The following is a 15737-nucleotide window of genomic DNA, read 5'->3' as shown; positions in this document are numbered from 1 at the left end:
AGGGTCCCCGTGCTGGTGAGGGCAGGGGCCGGCTCAGGAGGAGGAGGGCCAGGCGGACGCCAGCCTCCCTTTGATGGCTTCAAAGAAAGGAAAAGCTCAGGAGGGGGGGGGTCCCCGTGCTGGTGAGGGCAGGGGCCGGCTCAGGAGGAGGAGGGCCAGGCGGACACCAGCCTCCCTTTGATGGCTTCAAAGAAAGGAAAAGCCAGTGTTCCCAAGTAGATGCTTTGAAGCGGCCGCCCCCACGGCCCTCAGCCCCACACCCGTGAGGGAATCCACCCGTGGAGGAGTGGGCGGGAGCACGGGAGAAGAGGCAGGAGGCGGCCGGGGCGTAGGAACCCTTTCAGCCCTGCCGCGGTGATGGTGCCTGTTTCCAGCAGCCCTGAGCCCACGTGGGACAAGAGTCACGGATACACAAGGCTTGCAGTTGTGCGGGCCTCGGGTGGGTTTCCGGTTGAGGAATGCCAGGGAGTGACTGATGGAGGAAGCCTGTGCCGGGGGCAGGAGCAGCAGAAACCTGCACTGGCCACACAGATCCCGGCGGGGGAGGGAGGGCAACGCCTCAGAAGCAGAGCTGCACGATGTGTCTTTCCGGGCTGCTCAGCCCAGCACCCGAGACCTGCTTGCCTGAGGAGGGGCAGTGGCAGGGCAGCCGCACCCGGTGGGGAGGCCAGCAGCCCTGTGGCAGCCAACTCTGGCAGTGCAAGGGCCCCCGTCCCAAGGCCACAGCCCAGCGCAGCCCCGGGCAGGACGGGACAGCGTCACGCTCAGGGGAGGAGAGGTGGGCAGCAGAGCTCCCCTTCTGTTACTGAAGCAGACGTTTAGAGTGCTCCTTCCCAGTGCCCCACAGAAGGATGATGAGGCGTGCCACCCACACGGTTGGTCTCCCTGGGTGGTCTGAGGCTTTGCTTGTGTACCTAGCTCCTGTGAAGCCAGGGCTCAACGCCAGGCCCCAAAGGGTCATTTGCTCACTGATCCCCAAAGGCTGGGGACTTGAGGTGCCCTGGGCCCCAGCGAGCCTGATCCCAGCCCCCAGCACACTTGCCTGGCCAGTGTTAGTTCTGTAAGAAGGGCTGTGTCTTCCCCCGTTGGTCTCCTCCTCACTGAGGCAGAGTGTGCCCATCACAGTTTCTGCTGAGGCCTGGGCACCCCCAGCCAGCCCCAGTGGATGGCAAACTGCTGTCACTGCTAGAAGTCCAATTTCTTACCCTCTGGGTGTCAGCAGGACTGGAAGCAAAACTAGCACTCAACTGTGTAGACGCCTCTGGAGCCAGGGGTGGGGGCCCGGAATCTCGGTCTGCCGCATCTGGAAGGCATCCTAAGTGCCCCCAGGCCTGGGCAGGCCAGCCCTCCTCCTCCACTCTCGGAGACGGGCATTTGAAGCAGAACTCGGGGGTGGGGGGGTCGCCTCTGTCGTTTGCTTTCACCTGATTGTGGGAGGGGCAGTGGGAGGGCAGCGGCTCAGCCTCCTGTGTCTGTTGGCAGATCCACATGAAGACCATGCCCGCCGCCATGTTCAGGCTCCTCACGGGCCAGGAGACCCCGCTGTACATCTAGGCGCCCCCAGCCTGGCCACGCAGCCTGGACACCGGGCAGGGCCACCCGGGCCCGGAGGAGCTGGGAGCCGGGCCGCAGATTTGACCCCGACGCCACAGCCCAGCCACGGACACTGGCTCCCCAAAGGGCGTGCCCTCACCGCCCACTTGGTTTCTTTTGTTTTCATTTTGCCAAAAAGGGGTGTGTCTTTATCAAAGGAGAGTCACAGAACAAATGTTTGTAAAGCGTTCGAGTATTTTGCCACGTTCTGGACTGTCTTCTCCCTGCACCAGCCAGGGTGTGTCTCGGTAGCCGTGCGTGGTGTGACCAGCCAGGGGTGTCTCGGTAGCCGTGCGTGGTGTAGAATGTGTCTTTCCTCCCTGAAGCTGTGCGGAGTGAACTGGCGCCTCCAAGAGAGGCGGCTCCCAGGGCAGGGCCATCAACCCTGCCTCCCGCCCTCTTGGCCGGGATGTCTGGGGATCCTGTGGGGGGGCCCCGCAGTGGTCCCAAACAGCTGCCTCTGCCACTGACGGCAGGGACACAGGCAGCCCGGCTCCCAGGACATGACTTGTAATGCAAGTTTGGGGACATGTGATGGATTGTAAATAAAGGATGATGGCCACAACACGAAAACTCCCTATTTATTTAGATACTATTACTGTTTGGACTTTTATTTTGGCAGGCTGTTTTTCAGACTTGAGGGTTTTCCAGTGTGACCCATGACCACACCTGCCTCTCCTGTAGTCTCTTCCGGAAGCCCTCCCAGCCGGCTGCATCCCCGGGCAGGGCTCCCACAGAGACAGGGAGGGCGCAGGCATCTGCCCCCGCTTTAAAGTCGATCTACACACACTCCTCCACGCACGTGCTCCTTCGAGGAAACAAAACCCAGGCTAGACAACGCGACCCCGGCCACACCGAAGGCAGCCAGCCGTGAGTGCAGACCCCTCGGCCAGCGTGGCACGGCAGCCCTGAGCAGTAGTGGTGTGTGTGTAGATCAAGTCAGATCTAGTCCAGCTCAGTTCATTAGCGATCCATGTAATCTGATGTCATCTTGTCCCGAAGTCTCTTTTTTTGGCCCAGGCCTTGAAGAATACACTGTGACTTAAGAAGCCTTACCACGCAGTAACTACAGCTTTAGGATGATTGTATTCGAGGAGTGCCGTGTGTTGCATGCAGCTGCCCGTAGGAAGACTTTGCGCATATCACTAATAAACCCGAAGTCGTGATGAAAAGCCGTGTGTGTGACTGCTCTGTTACCTGAGCGGCGGGTGCCACCTGTCCTCTCATTCACAGCTTGGATGCGGCTCTGCAGGTTCGCTATGCGGTGGTGGCCGTGGCTGCTCTGTGCCCCTCCTGGACCCTGAACCTTGGAAGCTGTCACTAAGGAGGTCGGAGGGTGGGTGCACTGGGCACCAGGTGTCAGCTGGGCAATGCCCTGCTGCAACTGGAGGTGCCAGCAATGCTGCCAGATCACGGGGTCAGTGCCAGGTTCTTGACCCACTTGCCCCAGCGGGGAGACACGTCCGCAGAGCACTGACTAATGGAATCAGGGAGCTTTGGGCTTCTTCGGATTTCAGCATGAACCACCCCTGGGAAAGGTGCGCATGCGTGCGCGTGTGTAACAGCCGGACCGCCCGTCCCAGCACCTTCTGCACCTGTGGGTCCTTTGCAGCCTGTCTAGAGTGACAATTCTGGCAGCTGTGCCAGCACTTACCTTTCTTCATGGCCACCGTTCTGGCATCGCCTGGTGTGGGAAAGCCAGGTAGCAAGCGTGGGCTCTGGTCAGAGGCGGGGCCCGGGGTCCAGCTGGGTTAGGCTGCGGGCCTTGGATGGGCAGGAGCCTTCCTCTCTGGCCTGCCCACAGCAGAGTGAGCTCCATGCCGTGGGCACTGACCACCTTCGGGGCCCCGGATTCTTGGGGAACTGCAGAGTAAGAAGACTTACTGTCACCTGGCTGCCCAGAGCATGTGGGCCAGGGGCTTGCTTCAGCATGACCTTGGCCATCAGGGGCATGTAAGAAACAGCCTTTCAAGGCGCACTCCAGCTTCATGCCTCCCTCTTCCCAGAAAGTATACATGGTAGAGGCAAAGCAAGCTGTTCCACAGGAACCTCTGTCCTAGAGAGCTGTGCATACGCTGAAATGTATATGCACTCGCTCTGAATATGCTGAAGAATGAAAAGCAAATACAGTTCTTGGCGTGGCCAACAAACAAGAATGCCGGGGATGGCCACATCCTTGGGGAATGAAAAGAAAGGTCTCCTGAGTCAAAGCTGGAGGGAATGGGATTCCACTCAGGAGGCCAAGCGGCACATCCTGCTGTGCCCAGGACGAGGCCGGGAAGCAGGTCCCAGGGAGGAGAGCCCTGGCTAGCTGAGGACATGCGGGCAGGACTCCCACCGAATCGTACACATCTTTTAAAATCCTGCATTTAAGGAAAACTTTGAGCCACGGCCTGCATTCCTCCCCTCAGCCCTTGGAGGCCACGTCCACGAGGGGCTGCCGTGGCCAGTGTAGGCAGGCCTGTGTGCGTCTAAGCCCTGGCCCTCCCCGCTCTGCCCCGGAGTTGATCTTCTCCGGAAGGCTCCTGGAAGCAGAGCTGAGTGGCATGGGTATCTCAGGCTCCCCGGATGGCTGCTGCAAGGCCCACTCAGGACCCTGCCCCTGGCCAGTGGTGCACACAGGCTCTCAGCCTGCCTCTGTCCCAGTTAGACCTCAGAGACACAGAGACCAGAAATACTTTTTATTAAAACACGGATCATTATTAAAACACCTTGAGGTACATTAAATAAATACAACCGTTCCAGTTGTACAAACAGGTCTCTGGTGGCTTGAAAACAATTTCCTATAAATTCTGCCTTAGCAGCCTCTGAGAGTCAGCACGGGTGGGGAGAAGCATCCGTGTGTAGTGAGCTTTCTGTGGCCTGGTGTGTTATAAGCATTTAATGTGGATCCTCATCTCCTCTAGCCAAGGATGAGACCTGAAGTTCTTGCAAATGATGCTCCCCCTTCTCTGACCTGGCTTACCATAGAGTTGGGGTCCAGGTTCTCCCCGCTCAGCATCCTCGTGGTCCCCAAGCTGGGGTCAATGGTGGTGTCACAGCAGATGCCAACCACCCTTTGGGTCTCAGGGCAGGGCAGGGGATGCCCGGGGCCCAGCTGAGCTGGAGAAGGAGCATGTCACCCCCAAAGCAGCTACAGTTGGCTCATTTCAGAGCCCAGACAGGGAGCATGATGAGAGCGGGGGAAGGACGCACACGGCGGGGGGGAAGCAGCCGGCTTTCTCCTTGGCTGTGAGCCAACGTGCAGCCTGGGGCTCGGGCTCTTGCTGCTGGTACCCAGATGCCATGGAGCCAGGGTCAAGGGCACCACAGCTTCTGGGTCAAGTTGCCAGCACATTCCCTAGTCTACCAGCACCTCTCTCTTCTGGGGACCCTCCCAGAGTCCATGAGTGGCCCTGAGAAGCTGGGCTGAGTGGGGCACCCCACCCTGTCCCTGACTGCCTCATTTTGAGGGGGCAGAAGGTTCCAGCCCAGTGGCATCAAGTTGGGTACAGTTTCTGTATCCACACAACAGCTGCCACCAGCGCAAACCCAGAGCTGGGTGAGGGTGGGGTGCAGGTGGGGGCCCGCAGGGAGGCAGTGCTGGGGCAGGAGCCCCACTGGCCACTGGGGCCGGGCCCTGCTGCAGAGAAGGGAAGGATGCCGCGCAGCAGGCTGGGTGGTCCAGTGGCCTCCACCCCGGCTGCAGAGGGAAATGGCCCAGAGGCCGAGTCCGCTGCGTGGCTGGTGGTCTTGGCCTCGCTGGAATTGCAGCCGTGTCTGAGGACTGCAGCTCTAGCCCACACAAGGGCTCGGCCCAGGGACCATGCTGTGTGAACCCCCAAGCCCTAGTGTGGACCCCCCAAGCAGGTGAAACCCCTGCGGCGCGGCCCCCACACACCTCAGACAGTGGAGATCCAGCGGCCAGGGCGTCAGGCGTGGCTGAAGCTCTGCTCCAGGGCGGCCATTCTGAAAATCCACCAATTAACTTCACCTGTAAAGCGACTTGCCTTGAGGGAGTTCACAAGCCCCCACTTGAGAAAAAGTATAGATTTCCTGTTTTATAGTCTGAATAAAGTGCTCATCTCTAGTACATCTTTCCTGGAAAAGTGCAGGTTGTTGTCTGTTTTCAGCTCTCTAAAGCAATCGAAGCCTTTTCAACCCACCGCAGCTGGGGGAGGCCTACACCTCAGCCCCCAGGGCGGGGGTAAGGGGCTGCAGGAAGGCTCTGGGCACCTCGGCTGGAACCCCACGCCCTTCCCGGCTTCCAGTCACACAGAAGCTCCCCAGCACGCTGGCCACAGTGGTGTTGGAGAATTGAGGGAGCTCAAGGACAAGCCCCACGGAGCCGAGAGAAGAGCATGAGCCCCCTGCCCTGGCACCCAGGAGTGGAAGGCACCCTCTGGCCCCTGTGCCCCCATGCCAGGCTCACGGGCTATCAGCCTCACGGGCTATCAGGCTCACGGGCTCTCTGGGAAGAACTCAGGCTCTAGGCTGCTTTGTTCACTGCAGGGCCCACCCAACGCAGCTCAGAGGCTGTTGCTGCTAGTGGCCCTGAACAGGCATTTCCATCACTGCAGAAAGTTCTCGTGGATGGCGCTGTTCCAGGGCCATCGCTGGGAGCAGCTGCCACTGATGCCACCAGAAAACAAGGGGATAGGGACCAAGAAAGTCCAAGGTCCCTAAGCTGCCCCCAAGCTGGGCATGCCTGCTTCTGCACAAGCAGCATGGCGGGTGTCTCTTCCGTTTCGCGTGGGTTTGTAGGTGGTTTATGATCCTCCTGCGCGGGCGTGTCTGTCTGTCTGCTGCCGCCTGCTCGGGGGAAGGTCAGCTCTGGGTCACAGCGATCTGCTTTATCGGAAGGGGCCACTTCCCAGAGAAACCGGCCTCTCTCCCTCAGAACTGGACCCACTGAGCTCAATCAGGTGAGCTCAGACACAGGGAGACCCCCAGAGGAGCTGGGAATCGGCGCTTATTGTTATGGATCAAACAACCGAATCAGGTCTGCGCCAGGGACAGGACGGGAGCCTGGAGAAAGGGGGCCTGAGAGGAGGTGGGGGAGGCACCCCACGGAGGGAGGCCGAGCTCGAGGCCCAGAAGACGGTGGGTTCCTCCAACCCTCTGCAACACCGGCCTGTCCCCTGGGGTGGCCAGGCTACGGCAGAGGCCCTCACTGTACATTTGTTTGCACAGTAGCCCTGCGGACAGAAAGTTGGGCGCAGGCTGCCATCTGTGCTAACGCTACCTATTTCCTTTCAGAGGAAATAGGCCAGAGCGTGATGAACGTTTAATGATAGAGCCATCGAGCCACATGAGAAAATGTCTCATGACTCGATGTCACCCTCTGTCCCCTGAACACTAAGTTAAATGAGGGATGGGGAACTCCTGCTTTGGATGGCCCTGATTTTGGAGATACTTCGAGTCTTTAGGTGACCTAAGTGTCGCCTGTTGCTGTATTCACGTTTGTGCAACGCTGCTCAGTTCAAGGCGCTGCACGCCAGATAAAACCAGAGTTCACTGCGGACACGAGAGTCATCTTTCCCAGTTACTGGGCTAGGCAGGAAACGCAGTCCACAGGGAGACGACCGCTCGGCTCCCCTCGAGAGAGGGAGTGACAGTTCCCTGCCCACGCCGCCCCCAGATCATCCTGGGTGTCCCCCACATTTGTCCTCAGCCCAGCTGGGCCTGAAGGCCTCTGTCAGGCATGACGGTTTCTGGCAAGACCATCGGTGGCGCCAGGCCCGTTGGTGTCCACGATCAGACTCGTGGCTCCTTCATACCTGGTCCAGAACGCCAGCGCCGAAGACGGCCTCCTCCTCGGGGCGCTCCTCGTTGGCGACGGCCAAGCGCACGGCACCCACCATGTGCTGTGCCTCGGTGGGGAGGGCACAGTGTGAGTGTTCCAAAAACTTAGCCACCAAAACCCTGGAGTCCGCATAGGCCTTGCTGTCCACTGAAGAGCGCGGCCGCTGTTTGGAGGCTGCCGGGAAAGGCTCCGGTGTTGGCCGTCCGTCAATTTTCCAGGTATCTGGGTCCCCCGCTGGTGAAAGCTGGGCCCGACAGGCAGCCGTGGCAGAGCGAGACATGGAAGCTACAAATCAAGGGAAAACATGCAATGTGAAACTCACTGAAAGCAAAGTAAAAGAAAGGCAGCCGTTGAAGAAGTTAACTCAAAAGCAAAGGACAGTCTGCCCTCGGGAGGAGACTCCTGCTGGGGTTTCCGTGTTCCTGGGGCTGGCGCTCTGGGCACACCCGGCCACCCGCATCGCATCTCTCCTCCCCTTCTCAACCCCAAGCTGAGCTAGTGTCAGCCTCCAGGGGCTGCAGCCTTCAGGAACGAAGGCCTGGGGGGGAGGGCCACTGCAGCAGGCAGGAACCTGTCTTCCGCCCTCTGCTAGAATCCCAAGGACACAGCGGCTGGTCCCTCCCAGTCTTCTTGGCTCCACGACCTTTGCCCCCCTGGGTCTGATCTCTTGCTGGGGCTGAACCGTGGCATCTAGAGACAGGGTCTGCCTTAAGACCAGAGTTGGGGTGGCAGAGGGAACATGAGACCCCCCCCATCATGCCAGGTGCAGGCAGCCACCGCCCAGTGCCCTGCTCCACTGCCTGCCAGGCCAGAGGCTGGGGACCTGGCTCCAGCTCCCCACAGGGCTGACAGCCTCTCTGCATGACCCACAGGCTGGACACTGGGCTGAGGGTCCCTGTGAGAAGGCCAGCTCTGGCAATCAGTGGCGAGGGATGCCAACAAGGTCCAGCAAAGGCCCGGCTTGCCCAGCCTGAGCTTCACGCCACACAAAGTTGGCACATTCTGGGTGGTCTGTTCTGGGGTCTTGTTTGGTGGCGACTGGCAAGCCTAGCAATTAAACACGAGAAATGCAGACACTCCCAGGTGGGCCCATCGCCCGGATGAAATCTCATAAAGTGGGCTGAGCAGCCACATGCGTGTTAAATTAGTGCTAGCCCTTGAAATAAGCGCACAGAGAGAGAAAAAGGAAGAGAAAAGGCCCTCAAAGCCAGAGAGTGGGCAGCCCGCGTTCCCGGGGATGGGGTGAGGAGCTGCATTTGGAAACAATGTAGCCAAGGACACACCAAAACCCGCCCCACCTCCCAGCAGCTGCAGTCAAAGCGCTTTAGAACAGAGGCATCTCACCGCTCCCCGGCACAGCCTCAGACAGCCCTGCGTCCAGGTCCTGGCTACACAATGGCTTGTGTGAAGAGGCATCGCCTTAACCAGAAGGAGAACTCAGTGAACACATGAAAGGGAAAAAGGAATTCCTGAGAAAGCGATCATAACTCGCCGTGACTAAGACATGTATTTTATATGGTGAGCAAGCAGGAGAAACCTGCTGGGCTGACGCCCACCCAGCGGTGGATCAGACGGGAACCGCCCTGCAGCTGGCCAGGCCTGCCGTGCATCAAGTGGTGTCCCGGGTCCTACCCCGACACAGTGCAATGGGCCGGTGGCTCAAAGAAAGCCCAGCACCCTTCAAGGGAACACCCACCTGCACTCGAAGGGCTCCAGGCACCCTGGAAGGCACTGCCTGTGGCGTGCAGATCAGCCTAGCCAAGAGGGGACAGCGGTGTCAGGCAGGTGTGTGGGTGCCGAGGTGTGAATTTCACTGAGGGGGACAGGCCAAACAAAGCCATCAGGGGCCACAGACTGGACCCATGAGCCCCTCCAAGTACAGGGTATCCTCCTTCAGACCTCAGGGAGTGAATGTGAGCGTGGTGGAGAGAGGCTCTGGAGCTCTGAATAAACCAGCAGAGGCGGGTGTTTCAGAAGGTTCGACGGGACTGTCTCCCTGTGAGCCGGCAATGGGATGCAGGAGGGAGAATGCAGAGATGACCGCAGCCAGGGAGTCCACACGGGCCAAACCTGGTGTTTCCACCAGGAGGGCACCTCCAGGCAACTGGCTACTGCGGGTCCCGGTTCCTTTCAGGGACTCGGTTCGTCCTGGCACAGCCAGGCTCCAGTAGGGGTCAGCTGGGCAAGACCATCGAGGGGAGACTGAGCCAGGACCCGCCGCGCCCTCTTCGGGGTTCCTGTACTTCCCTACCGCAGTGGCATGGAGGTCAAAGGTCCACCAGTCCTTATTGGCAGAAACTGTGCCTCCTCTCAAAAGACGGCAATGAGGGCTGGGTGTGAATTCTCCAGCCCGGGGGGTGCCCAAGACTCTGGGGGATTAGTGTGAAATGCAAATTCCTGGGCTGCTGGCCGCAGGGACCCGGTGCCAGGTCCTGGACTCCAGGGCACTGCCCATGGACACAGTCGCCTGGGGCGATTTTTGAAAGCCCTGGGCTATGTGGAGAGTGCTGCCAAGGTGCCTGGGAAGTGCTCCTGAAAAAGCACCCGTGTCTGCCTGGGGTGGCTCCAGCCGATGACACCCCCATACCCAGAGCTATCGTCGGGGGTCATCTGTCCTGTGCAAGGCTCTAGGCCCTTCCTGGGCCCTGGAGCACATGTGCAGCACTCACAGCTAATGTCCTGGCCTGCAGCACATGTGCAGCACTCACAGCTAATGTCCTGGCCTGGAGCACATGTGCAGCACTCACAGCTAATGTCCTGGCCTGCAGCACATGTGCAGCACTCACAGCTAATGTCCTGGCCTGGAGCACATGTGCAGCACTCACAGCTAATGTCCTGGCCTGGAGCACATGTGCAGCACTCAGCTAATGTCCTGGCCTGGCCCCCTGGCCCCCTGAATCCTTCCTCCCCTGCCAGAGTGACAGCCCGGTGGGGTGCAGAGGGGCCCTGGCTCAGGGGTCAAGACCACATTCCCAGTGTGGCCCCAGACAGGATTCGCAGGGCCGGGCCTCCACTCTCAGGGATCACTGAGACCTGCAGCGTCCAGGGAAAGCCGTCCACACTCTGGGGACTTGGGGGAGCCTGGCCACCCTACCTGCCATGCCAGATGTGCACGAGGTGGGGTCACTGGTAGAGCGGGATACACGCCCGGGACCTGGCTGCACCTGCGAGCCCATGCCAGGATCCTCTGGAGACACGCAGCCAGGGTGAAGGGCAGATTCGGAGGGTGCTGAGGCGCCCACAGGGCCATCGGGGGATGGGCTGGAACCTGGCGTAGCAGTGCCCTCAGACACCAGGAGGCTCGTGCTGTCGGCTGGTACTGCAAGAGAAGGGATATGGCATTAGGGCAGGTGACTGCAGGGGACGCTGGCATGGGACAAGGCCTGCCCCTCAAACTGCAGACCTGGATGAACTCTGAAACCCTGGGGGTGTGGAAACACTGAGTAGGATGGACAAATGCTGCTCTGTACTGTTGAAAGTTGGGGGCACCGGATGAGCTCCCGGAAAGCATTCCAGGAACGGCATGGGTCGGGGACTTAGACCCTTCACACTACACAAGAGACTACAAGTCAGAAATCAGACGCTTTGGTCTGGGTGAACAGGGCCGGTGCAGGGGTACACAGCAGCTCCGAGGGACATCAAGCCATCCCCGACGGGTCCCGGTGGGCCTGAGATCTGGCCGACCCATGCAGGGGTGCAGCCCCGGGCCTGCAGTGCAGCCAGACAGGGTGGTGCAGGCAGGTGGGGCAAACTCCGCCCACAGGACACTGGCCTTGGCTCTCAGAGTGTGGGTGCCAGGCCAGCAGCAGCAGTAGCCTTGCCCTGGGAGCGAGCCGGGAATGCAGACGCTCAGCTGGACCCCAGACCCACGGAAGCAGAGACCCTGGCACTGGGCCCAGCCACCGGGGCTGGAGTGAGCCCTCCAGGGAATTCTGATGCCCTCCAAACTGTAAGGACTGCTGCTCTGGACCGGGATGCTGGTCAGGGCTGGGCTCCGGCCCGTCACCACTCCACGGGGGCTGGATCGGAGTCTGTTTTAATGCCACCTCCACGGGGTGTGCATGCACGTGACAGCGTGATTAACTGCTCCTGCACTCTCCCCTCCAATCACCAGGTGCCCTCAGAGGCCCCTCCCGGCGCTGGAGTGGAGTTGCCTGCATGGGGGACACTTCAGAGATCACAGAAGCCTGAACTCCTCCAGGCGCGGGGGCTTCGGGTCTGCTCCTGGCATCCCTTTGTTTTTCCCTGCGTCTGAGAGCTTGCCCGTGGGTGACAGGCTTTTCACGCCACCTTCCACTATTCATCCTCACTGCCCGTCTGTTACCCCCAGCTTACCCCCACCCCACAGCTGCAGAAATGGGCTTAGACAGGGAAGGGCTGAGGGTCACACAGCCACCAAGATGGTCCTCTACTCAGGAGAGTCCTGACCCCTGTACCCCGGCAGGAGCCTGGGTGCTGAAGTCTGGGTCAGCGGTAGGGTTCACCGCCCAGGTCACGGGAGGGAGGAAGATGCAGCGCTGCTGAATTCTGGCCGAGGAGCACCCTATTTCCACCTGCCCTGAGATGGGAAACAGGAAAGGGCTCCCTCCGGTAGCACAGGCCCCCCTCAGCCCAAACCCCGGAATGCTACAGGTACGGCCGCCCTGTGACAGTGACTGAGATACACTGTACCCGGGGTTGCCCGGGAACGTCACTGAATGCCTTCTCGAACAGCCTCTGATGGCTTGCAGTGACCAAAGGAAGGACAAGCTTGCTTCCAAATCCCACAACTGCAAAGACGCTGTGCTCTACAACCCCAGGTGGCCTCCCAGACAGGCAGCCCCTTCCTGTTTCTCTTAGATGTCGAGTGAGTGTTCAGCAGAGGACAGAGCGCCCTGGGACGATCATCCTGGCCCTCTGTGGGATCGCAGGAGTTACCTAACGTTATTCTCCAAATCAGCTAGCCCACGTGACCCCTCGCAGGGGCCTCAAGGCGGTGGCTCTCCAGCTGGCCTGGCCTCCGTGCCCTCGCTCCCTCTGCTGTAAAGGGCCCTTCTGCTTTCTCGGAGCCTTAGACCACCTCCCTGGCCCTGGCTCTGCACGTTGACTCCCACCCCCTGTGTTTGGGGATTTGACTGTTACACACGTGTCCTTCAATGCCCTCAAGGACATGACTTCCAGCCTGCGCCCTCCTGCCAGCCGCCCAGCCCAGCCACCTTCTTCAGAGGGAGGTGCCGTGTGGACATTCGCCCGGTAGGTACAACTTTGGCTCTGGAAGGGGGACCCTAGATGGAATCGTGCTCTTCTTCAAATCCATACCCGTCAAGTGAGGAAGTGGGGCAAAGGGGGACAAGCTCTTCCCGGAGAGCGAGGAGCTCTCCCAGGTATGCTGACTGTAGTGGATGGAGGCACGGGAAGAAATGTGGGGAACATACGGGATATTTAATGGGAAAGGCTGCTGCAAACTCCAGCCCCTTAAAGAGTAAGAAATGGAGGGAGGAGGAGGAAGAAGAGGAGAATAGGGCGAGGACACAAAGAGACATCCTTGAAAACAGGAACATCCCAGTTCAGGAGCTGAAAGACGTAAGATTACCTGGAGTGCTGAAGCCAGCACTGGTGTTTGGGTCCCCGGAGCTGGACTCGGCCACCTGTTGATCTACACTTGTAACCTACAGTAAGAAACGGAAAGCGTCAAGGCGGGTGGTCCGTGGGAACGCCGCACAGCAGCCTCCAGTAGTGCAGGCGCTTCAACTGGTCTCCTGGTGGGAAGCGCTAAGAGACGTTCACCCACAGCTCCACTCCTCTCCTCTACATTTAGGAGGTGGGGTGTGAGGGTTCAAGTCGCCCTTGCCAAAGCCAAAGCCTAGTTTTCTTTTTTCTTTTCTTTGAGGCAGAGTCTTGCTCTGTGGCCCAGGCTGGAGTGCAATGGCACGATCTCGGTTCACTGCAACCTCCACCACCCGGGTTCAAGTGATTCTCCTGCTTCAGCCTACTGGGTAGTTGGGATTACAGGTGCCCACCACTGTGCCTGGCTAGTTTTTGTATTTTTAGTAGAGATGGGGTTTTACCATCTTGGCCAGGCTGGTATCAAACTCCTGACCTCAGGTGATCTGCCTGCTTCGGCCTCCCAAAGTGCTAGCACTGCGAGGCGTGAGCCACTGCACCTGGCTGAAAGCCTCTTTTTCTGATCGTTTGCAATCAGAGCGCCCGACAGGGCCACAGGGCCACCTGAGCCTATGAGTTGCACGGTCATTGAGCTTCTGTGGCTTTCAATTTCTTTTTCTTTATTGATATATTTTAGAGACAGGGGCTCACTCCATGGCCCAGGCTGGAGTGCAGTGGTACAATCATAGCTCACTGCAGCCTCGAACTCCTGGACTTAAGCGTTCCTCTGGCCTCAGCCTTCTGAGTAGCTGGGATTATAGGCATGAGCTACCATGCCCTGCTTTTGGATAGACTCTGATTCTGCCTGGAGAGGCCTCGGAATAAGGGGAAGGCTACACCCCCTCTGCTCTCTGCCCCATCTTTGTTCTGCCCATTCTGTGTGGGCCATGATTTCCACCTCGGAGGGCATTAGGGCCTCCTGGATGCGATGTTTGGATGCGATACACACTATACACACGTCACATGGGCACCCCCATGCACCCCATGCTACCTCAGAAAACAATTTGTGAATCCTTGTGTTCTTTCAGAATTGCTTTGGGGATACACTTGCAAATACTGAGCTCCAGAGGAGACTGGGAAGGTGAGGGGGCTCCTGCGGCTTGGTCCGATTCCAGCTCAGGTAATTACATCTCTGCCTCCCTCATCTCCCGCCACTTCAATCAGATAGCTGGTCTCCTTCATCTCTCCTCTTCAACCCGGCTGACACCCGGGGGGGGGTTGGGGCTGCAGCCTTCCCACCCACACAAAGGGTGTGAGCTGCCCCCACGGCGTGGGGCTTGAGAGGGGGTTCCGAGACAAAGAGAAGATGGAGAGCTGCCCAAGTGAGTCCTTTGATTTCACTAAGATGCTTTCGCGTAATGCGGTCCATGCTATTTTTCTTCCTTAGCCCTCTCATTCTGCTGGCAGGGAACCGGTGAGGGGGAGTTCACCCCACTGTCAGCACCCACCTGCCTTTTCACTGAAGTCATTATGTGCCAATAACCAGTTTTGGAAAGCTCTGTCCAGAACCTTCCATGAATCACAAGAAGCGAACAATGCCCTAACGGTTTGTTTCATCCTGTGTCTCTCCTCCCATATCTAACCCTCTCTCGGACTTGCTTTTCTTTTGGATCATAGATGGGTGGTAACTTAGAACTCCGCTGTCTAAAAGAAAATCTTCTGGTAATAAAGAAATGTAAATAAAACAAAAGAAAGAAAATCTACTGTGGGACAAGGTCAGGAGGAAACTGGATTCCCTTCATGTTGTGCAAAAGCGTCACCCACTTCCCTCTGGCTCCTGGTCAAATTTGGTTTCCAGAGGAGACAGCTCCTGGGAGCGTATCTATCACCTCTCGCAAGCAGAGTGTCAAAAGTTTAATTTAAATGTGGCCCTTCCCTGATGTCAGAAGCCACCTTGCCACGCTAAGCCATGGGGAAAATAGCTTACACCATGGGGAAGGTTCCTTTCATACAGCATTTTCGATGAACTATAACAGCACTAGAAAAGGGTGGGGAAGAAATATATTTGTGGCATAGAATTTAAGTTGAAATTTGATTTCAGCGAGGAAGCTCATAAACACAGCTCCTTGTAGAACAGCGGGGAGAGGGCTGTTGACAGGAGATGCTGCGGGAATCACTTCACCCGGATCTTTCTGGTCTGCAGATGTGCTATTCTGAACAGTCATCGTAATTGAAAAATCAATTGGCATTTCCACAAATAATTCAAATGTTACGAAGCGTGGTGGCTGAGATACTTGCATGGAAATTCTGCCCCATCCTGTGGTTTCTGTCTCACTCCTGGGTGAGGCCAACCATTTAGAACCAGATTTATGAAGAGCTGTTCTTTTGTGGCGATTCCAGCAATCATGGAAAATATGAGTTAAAATTTTAGGCTGGTGGCTCAAGGCAAACTTTGAAGACACTTTGCTAACAGATTTTATGTAGATCATAAGTTTTAGGACCTGGTGCTGGTCCCGGACTCTGCTGGTCCCTCTCCCTTCTCATGACTCCTTGTCTCGTGCTCAGGTTTCCTTCCACCCCGCACGCTGCCACCAAATTAAACTCCTAAAGCACCACTGGGTCACACCCAAGACGCCAGACTCCTCAAAGGCACTTCTCCAGTTTGACATCCAAGATCATAAAATATCTGCCCAAATGATTTCAGCCCTGGGGTGCTGAAGCTCCCACATCCAGGCTCCAGGCCATCCTGCCATAGGCCTCAGCTGGTGCTCTGACC

General features: G+C 58.2%; 2 protein-coding genes across 2 annotated transcripts in view; one reads left to right on the top strand and one right to left on the bottom strand.

The window, feature by feature from the left end:
* Positions 1-1852, top strand: part of APBA2 (amyloid beta (A4) precursor protein-binding, family A, member 2) — a 210361-nt gene extending 208509 nt beyond the window's left edge. The window contains exon 15 of the mRNA XM_011995778.1: positions 1483-1852. Coding sequence (XP_011851168.1) covers positions 1483-1554 — 72 coding nt within the window. The 3' untranslated portion in view covers positions 1555-1852. The remainder of the gene's footprint in view (positions 1-1482) is intronic.
* Positions 1853-6269: 4417 nt separating this feature from the next.
* Positions 6270-15737, bottom strand: part of FAM189A1 (family with sequence similarity 189, member A1) — a 259702-nt gene continuing 250234 nt past the window's right edge. The window contains exons 11-14 of the mRNA XM_011995780.1: positions 12951-13026; positions 10473-10697; positions 8723-8797; positions 6270-7663 (exon numbers count right to left, since the gene is read on the bottom strand). Of these exons, the coding sequence (XP_011851170.1) occupies positions 7347-7663; positions 8723-8797; positions 10473-10697; positions 12951-13026 (693 nt within the window). The 3' untranslated portion in view covers positions 6270-7346. The remainder of the gene's footprint in view (positions 7664-8722; positions 8798-10472; positions 10698-12950; positions 13027-15737) is intronic.

Source organism: Mandrillus leucophaeus, unplaced genomic scaffold, assembly GCF_000951045.1.
Source record: "Mandrillus leucophaeus isolate KB7577 unplaced genomic scaffold, Mleu.le_1.0 Scaffold498, whole genome shotgun sequence".
NCBI classification, from domain to species: Eukaryota; Metazoa; Chordata; class Mammalia; order Primates; family Cercopithecidae; genus Mandrillus; species Mandrillus leucophaeus.
This window is presented reverse-complemented; position numbering and strand designations above follow the sequence as displayed.